This window comes from Bactrocera latifrons, unplaced genomic scaffold (assembly GCF_001853355.1).
Source record: "Bactrocera latifrons isolate USDA-ARS-PBARC rearing strain unplaced genomic scaffold, ASM185335v1 scaffold_513, whole genome shotgun sequence".
NCBI classification, from domain to species: Eukaryota; Metazoa; Arthropoda; class Insecta; order Diptera; family Tephritidae; genus Bactrocera; species Bactrocera latifrons.
Window position 1 is genome coordinate 56,263 of NW_017537172.1, and position 7,185 is coordinate 63,447.

At 33.4% G+C, this 7,185-nt stretch overlaps 1 protein-coding gene across 5 annotated transcripts in view; it reads left to right on the forward strand.

The window, feature by feature from the left end:
* LOC108973982 (cytohesin-1) overlaps window positions 1-7,185 on the forward strand; it is a 79,112-nt gene that overhangs the window by 2,144 nt on the left and 69,783 nt on the right. The window contains exon 1 of one of the 5 annotated variants that reach the window (XM_018941552.1): window positions 759-1,331. The exons of 1 other annotated variant lie outside the window; for it this stretch is intronic. Coding sequence is in view for 1 of the 4 variants with exons in the window: in XM_018941555.1 (XP_018797100.1) it covers window positions 1,278-1,331 (54 nt within the window). In the remaining 3 variants the exon portion in view is untranslated. Of the gene's footprint in view, window positions 1-758; window positions 1,332-4,794; window positions 5,121-7,185 lie in introns of those variants that run through there. 3 more of the 5 variants (XM_018941555.1, XM_018941550.1, XM_018941551.1) reach the window with 3 other exon arrangements.

Here is a 7,185-nt window from a genome sequence, read left to right on the forward strand (position 1 = left end):
TGGCTTCTCTTTTACGGTGTTATGTGGGCAGAGTTATAAAACTTTATTAGACCCTAAACAAGGTGTATTAAGTTTGCTTTGAAGGTTGTAAAATCCTGAAGCCTCGGAGGCCCTATGAAGTGTAAATACATACTATAAACATGTATATGTACATATATAAATGAGCAGCAAGACGAGATGAGTCGAGTTTTATTTGATTTACCTTTGCCCGTCCTTCATATATAGGCGAATTTTGCTCAGTTTTTGGGGTATCGTTCTAAAATTTTGTGCACGTCTTATTTTTCCCAAACAGCTGTTTATTTGCCAGAAACGCCAATATCGAACTAATCTACCATATAGTTGCCATATCAACTGTACGATAAAAATAAAGCTCTGGTATGGAAAATATATTTATTTGATGATATATTTTCACGATAATTGTGCAATAATGTCAAAAGATATTATTAAAATCGGAAAACTATAGCATATAGCTGCCATTAAAACTGGTCGATGAAAATCAGGATGAAGTTCTTTTCTAAACTCTTGTATGTTATAAGAAATCAGCTGTGAAACGTATTATTGTAGCTTAAAAGCAGCCGCAGTGAACGTTTTCATTAAATTTTTTTCCACTATATACCTTATCACTTAACACAACAACAAAATACATGCTAAAAACCGCAATCACGTCGTTTACTCACGCGACTTGTGTTTTTTTTCCAAATATATATTACAGTGGGCGTGAGAATTACGTATTTGTCGGTGAGACTTACCGGCGTTTTAAATTAGAAATAATAAATTTTTAAAATAAACACCAGCTGTTTGGGCGGTTAGCGCGTGCCTAACTAGTTATGCAAATTTGTAACAACGTGCACCATAAAAAGTCACCGATTGCAACCAGTTTTTGTTATAATATTAGTGATATATATACATAGTTGCACGTGCTGACGTCCGAAAGCGAGTAAACAATTTTTGTTTTTTTTTTTATGTTTTTTGCTTGCATATTATCACTATTCACTTTAAAATTGTTTTTCGAGTTGCATTTTACCTTTTTTTTTACATTTGCTTAGCAGACATTTTCGGCTAGCCGCTAGCACATGGTTTTTTATTTTGCCGGAAAGTCAACTTGGCAGTTGTAAGCGCGCTTTGACAATTAAATTGTCCAATTGTCCGAACGGTAGTTCTCGCCTGATTTTAGTGCTAATAATTAGTTGTTCGTTGCCAAATTAGTTAATTGTTCGTTTAGTCTTCCGCGTAAATATCCAAATGAATATGCTCTAGTGTTATAAATTGTAAAAAGTATGAAAGTAATGCAAAAGTTAGTCTTTCGCAGAAAAGTGAAATATACCATACAGGTTAGTAAATTTTGATTTCACTACAATAATAAATGGTTTGTAAATATGTGTCTATAATCGCATTTAAATATTGATGTGTTAAGTATAAACAAAACCACCAAATTAGCTGGTGCTATCAGCGCATTAAGTATGTCAATGTCGTAAGAAAAATAATTGTATTTTTATTTTCTGAAAAATTGTAATAAACCGCTAGTGCAAAGATAAGCTTAACGCACTTGCAAACATACATATGTATGTATGTGGTAGATACGAACAAGGAAAATTCATTATCACCGCATACTTAAAAATTAATTTAAAAAATTGTTTTTAATCAAAATATTTTGTTATTGTTTTGGTGCTAGTGTTGATAATTTTACGCAAGAGACTATGTCAATGTTGGAAAAGTGCTTCTTGAACCTGTAGTGACCTATATAGAGTGCGACAAGGAGGCGGAGTTTCTCTAGAGAGAGGTTGATCATATCTTTAAACCTTGCAAGGTTTTATCCTACCCAGTAGTAGCTTGGCGTGGTGCATTCTTTCTGCCTGCTGCAATTGCCGTTCTTTCCCTACCCATTTTTTGTTGATCATTCATATATGTACATATGTATATGGCCTCCATGGTGGCCCTTTTCAGGGTCCAAAAATCACAGCAAAATTATACGATTTGGAAAAGGAAGATAAAATCATGAAATAATAAGTAATATACGGCCGATTTCAAGTCGTGCAGAGTAAATGAAGGGGGAATGGTTACATTTTTAAGGGTATAAAACAGTTTCCGGAAAAAACTAGGAGTCCTATGGAAAAAATTTACATGGCAAAGTTGTAGGTAATAAAATATCTACAATTTTCATACTAACAACTTTTTCACATAACCTTAAAAATTATGTGAAAATACTCAAGTTTCTGGATTATGTTTTTGTATTAAAAAAATATATATATAATATGTAATATAGCAAATATACTCAAAAAATTCGAAAAAAAAACCGCAACGATTCAAAGTTGATTCTTTTTCTATTTCTACTAATACTTAGTTGTAGCAGCCGTAAAATTTGTCTAAAAGCTATTTTTTACCTATATGAGAGTCTAATATCAATTTGTTTTTAAGAAATATTTATTTACACAACAATTTCTTTATCAAAATAAGGAAAAATGTCACAAAGTTTGAAGCAACTTCACATGCGCCTAAAAGTATGCTACTCAATTTGTCTTAGTTTGGTGTACTAACGCAATTGCATGTGTTTACATTCTACAAAGAGAATTTCATTAATAAAAATTTTAAAGAGAGTGTCTATAATCATATTGTTTATGGCTAGAATTCGCACAATTCATTTTCAAAAATTTTCGCTAGCGCTGATAGCGAGTGAGTAATTTGTTCATTTGTAGTAAAAATTGTTTACTGAGAAGCTTGCAATGATGAATTAATTAGTATCCATGCGAATTGATGCTTCATATGCGCTGCGCGTATGTCTCTGAATGAGTCATATTTATTCCGTTAATGAAACACAATAACGCTTAGTAATACTTATAGTAGGTACTTAATGTTTTGGCAGATCTTTATTTAATATATCTTTATGATTTTAATGTCACATTTCCGTTAAATGTTGAGGTTTTTCGTTGAAGATGCAAAATGGAAAAATCTGGGAAATTTTTATATTTCTGTTCCCAAGCGCTTTGGATTAGTTAAAAGCTTATTAGCGCATGACTGTATGATATTGCACATCTCTTTGCATTTTCCCTCGTATACATTCAACCAGCACCTTTACCGAACTCTCTTTTAGTGGATCAAGTTTTATAGGATGATGATATTCAAACTGAACGATCAATATCAAGTTCTTCTGAGAAAACTTTTTTAGTTGACGAAGTACATACATATATTCTAATATGTTAGCACATAAATACTATTGTCCAAGGCAGCACTATAATCTCCGAAGATATTGTTCAAATTGGTCCACTATAGCATATAACTTTCATACAAACTGAGCAATCTAAATCGAGTTCTTCTAAGGAAACTTTTTTTATTTGACGAGATATCTTCTCGAAATTTCACATGGTTAATTGTCCAAGACAATACCATAATGTCCCAAGATATCGTTCAGATCGGTCCACTATAGCATATAACTTTCATACAAACTGAGCAATCAAAATCGAGTTTTTCTACGGAAACTTTTTTTATTTGACGAGATATCTTCTCGAAATTTCACACGGTTAATTGTCCAAGACAATACCATAATGTCCCAAGATATCGTTCAGATCGGTCCACTATAGCATACAGCTGCCGTACTAACCGTTGGGTCAGGATAAAGACCGTGTATGGAAAACTTATTTATTTGACAAGATATCTTCTCGAAATTTGGCACGTATAATAGTTCAAGGCAATGCCATAATGTCGTAAGATATTCTTCAGATTGGTCCCCTATAGCATATACATATGTATGTAGCTGCCATACAAAGTGACCGATCGAAAACAACCTAAAATACTCTTTAACCCTTTTATGCTTAAAGAAATGCAAATATGAAAGGAATGATAGCTGCAATGTAACCAAAGTTAACTTTTTTCTTATTTTACTCGAGTTATTGCATTTCTAAATATATTGTTTTCATATTATTTAATTTTTATTTTGTTTTGTCGTTATTTTTCTAATACCAATAACCTCTGATAGCCCACCATATTCCACTTGTTTGTCTTCTAATCAGAAGATCTTGCCACCCACATACACTCTCTAGTTTACTCTATTATCATTTTACGCTCTTTTGTTACTTTCTCTCACTCTCCGGCTGGCTATTCAGCGTTTCACACTCGCAATTATAATGCAACATTTCAACAAAATAAACCCTGTCGTTTGACGCGTCCAAATAAATATGCCAAATATTATATTTACATTGTACAAACTAAGCCCCTTTAATTTAGAGAGCATTTGACATGTATGCAAAACTTTTGACAACCACACTGTGTGATAATTTTCCATTGATAAGATAAATAAATTGCTAAATACTAAAAGCAAACAAATGAGCGCGTGTATCTTCGCCAAAAATACAAAAAAAAAGTTACTGATCCATCTCAGCGTAGCGGTAATAGCAACAGTTGCCAAGAGTAGTTGGTGGCGCTCCACGAAAGAAAAACAAAAACCCCAAAGGCAAGTCAAGTCAACAACAAGCGCATACAAAATAAACACCGTCGTGCAGCGGCGAGAAGTCAGCTATTCAGCCGTTAATTAAAACAAACTTTCGGCAGCCAACGAGAGCGTATGAGCGTATCAAAACAAAGGCAGCAATCGATAGAGACGTCTCTTTAGTTTTGGTCATTTGCTGACTGCGAGAGCGCGCTCACCAATTGAGGGCTGCCTGGCAGACTGGCTGGTTGGTCGGGTTGTCATCTGTTTGTTTATTTGACTGTAGTTGCAGCAGCAGCGAGACCTGCTGAACGTTTCAGCTGTTATTTTTGACGTTACGATTTCAGTCTGAGTTCGAGAATCTAAACAAAATGTTGACATGACGGTCGATAGCCGCGCGCGTAAGCAACAAAACGTTGATAAAATTTGCAAATTTCCAAAAAATAATAATAAACAGCAAATAAGTGCAATAGTTGAATGAAAAGTTAGTTAGTGTATACTTTATAAATTTTTATAAAAAAAATTCTTTGCAAATTGTTTGCCAGCTTTTTGGTAAAAAAGGGTTTTCCGTTGAAAGTGCGGCTGAAGTGTTGGCTTAAAAGTGTAAAGTGAAAAGAAAGTGTAAAAATTCTTTGGCAAAAGCAGTAAGCATTACATATAGTGATTATATAGTGTGACAGCAGCAACAACAACAAAATTTGTAATGAAAAGCAATAGCATGATGTCTTAAGTGCCCTTCGATTTCTTTGTTGTCGCGAATTTTTTACACTTACATACATACAAATATATGCACAGTATTTGCTATCGTTTGTTGTTGTTATTTGGCTGGCTATATTTGTGTAGCCATCGACCGCCGACCTAACGACCGAAGGAGGAATGCAAACGCAAGTCTGCTGCTAAGTTTTGTTTTGACGGCTCGCAAACTATCTGTAAAACAACGAGCAAATCATCATTTAATAGTTAAATATGGTTGTGTGTGTGCTTCGCTATTCTTATTAAGTGGTTTAGCGTGTGAAGTTAAGTACACACTACGTATTATCTTATCATCTGCGCTGCTTATGAGTTTAGTGCATAAAAACAAAAAAAAAAATTTAAAAAAAATCTGTTTGAACTTTTCCCTTACAAAATTCGATTTTTGATTAAGCAGACTCGTTGCTTGCGCTATGTTAATTTTATTATATTTTACCATATACTACATATTTACATACTTATGTATGTTTTTGGTGAACTTCAGCCAAATTCTCTATTTGATTATTTTTTGCTTTATCAACAAAGGGCAACAACACTTTTAGCGATTTAACCGGTCACCCAAGCAACTATATACTATGTATTTGCATTGTGACGAGTTCGCACACTCTCTACTCGCCAGGAAAAAAAAATAGAAAAATAATAAGAAAAGATTTTTCACATGCCTCGCATACAAAATGAATTGTGTTGTTCTCTTGCTATTTTTACGCATTTTTGCATATTTTTCGACGGTGCAGCCCAGCAGCACTACAAGCCGGAGCTTTTGGCCATTATACACGGTCTACAAGGGAAATACCTACTATATAGTATTTTTGTGTGATTTTAATAATATCATTGTTGCTTTTAGCAGGAACGCAGCAGCTTGCTTATTTGTTGCTGGCGCTGGCTCGAGAGTGAAATTTCATGTGTCGCCGGCCACAATTTGGATAGTCTGCCTTTGTTGCGTTGCTATCTGCTTCAAAATCGCACATGTGTTACACTTATAAAATTTTTTGCCTGGGCATTATAATGAAATTTTACGTTTATAAGTGGCTACAAATATATGGCAATTGATAGCATATTAGCTACGGCGCTAAGTGAACAGTGGGTTCCCAAATAATACATACATATGTACATACATATGTATAGCTGTGGTATTAAGTACAAGTGTGGTTTTTCTACAAATAAAACAAGAGAAAACGTTGTGTACAGCTGCACTGAAGCTATAGTTCGATTTGCAAGTAAAAAAGTATTCCATAGAAGAATTTGTTGTTGATCGTACAGACAAATTTAAACAATATGTTAGGAGATTTTGGCGTGCTCTGGATACTAATATGTGCCAAATTTCGTGAAAATATCTCACGAAGAAGAACATGATTTTGATCGTTCAACTATACGCTATTGTGGTTAAATACCGGTGATTGAAATGCTTCTTGGTGAGAAAAGGATGTGTACAAAATTGGAGATATAAAATTTGTATATCTGTCAGAAGGACTCCTTACGTTGCAGATTTATATTTTATAGATCCGGAAATAAAGATTAGTAGGAGTAGGTTCGTGCCAAAATCATATCATTCCTGTCCTTACCACTTAAAATTTGTTGAGTCAATTTGCAGTTATTCCGTTTATTAATTTTTTCGTCGAAATCAAAAAAATGTTTGACGTCAGTAATGACATACAGTTACACGAGTACACATATGTACATGTGTACAAATGTATAATTTTTTCTACAAAAGTTTACTTTTCTGTCACCAGCAATTCTATATCTATAGCTGACTCATACATTAGTATACTTTGCAGTAATTTGACAAAAAGTCGTTCGTTTTCTTAAATTAGCAAACAATATAATAATTTATTTTGGCATTGTCTTTGGTGAAGAATAAATGTATAAATAAAATAATAAATTTTGAAAAATTTAAAAGTATTTCAAAAAAGTCTGGTTAGGTTAGCACTGCCGTATTAAAAATAGCATATTGTGTTGAAAAATGTATTTTTTGTTTGTATGTACATATGTTTGTTAAAATTTGAAAAAATTATTCC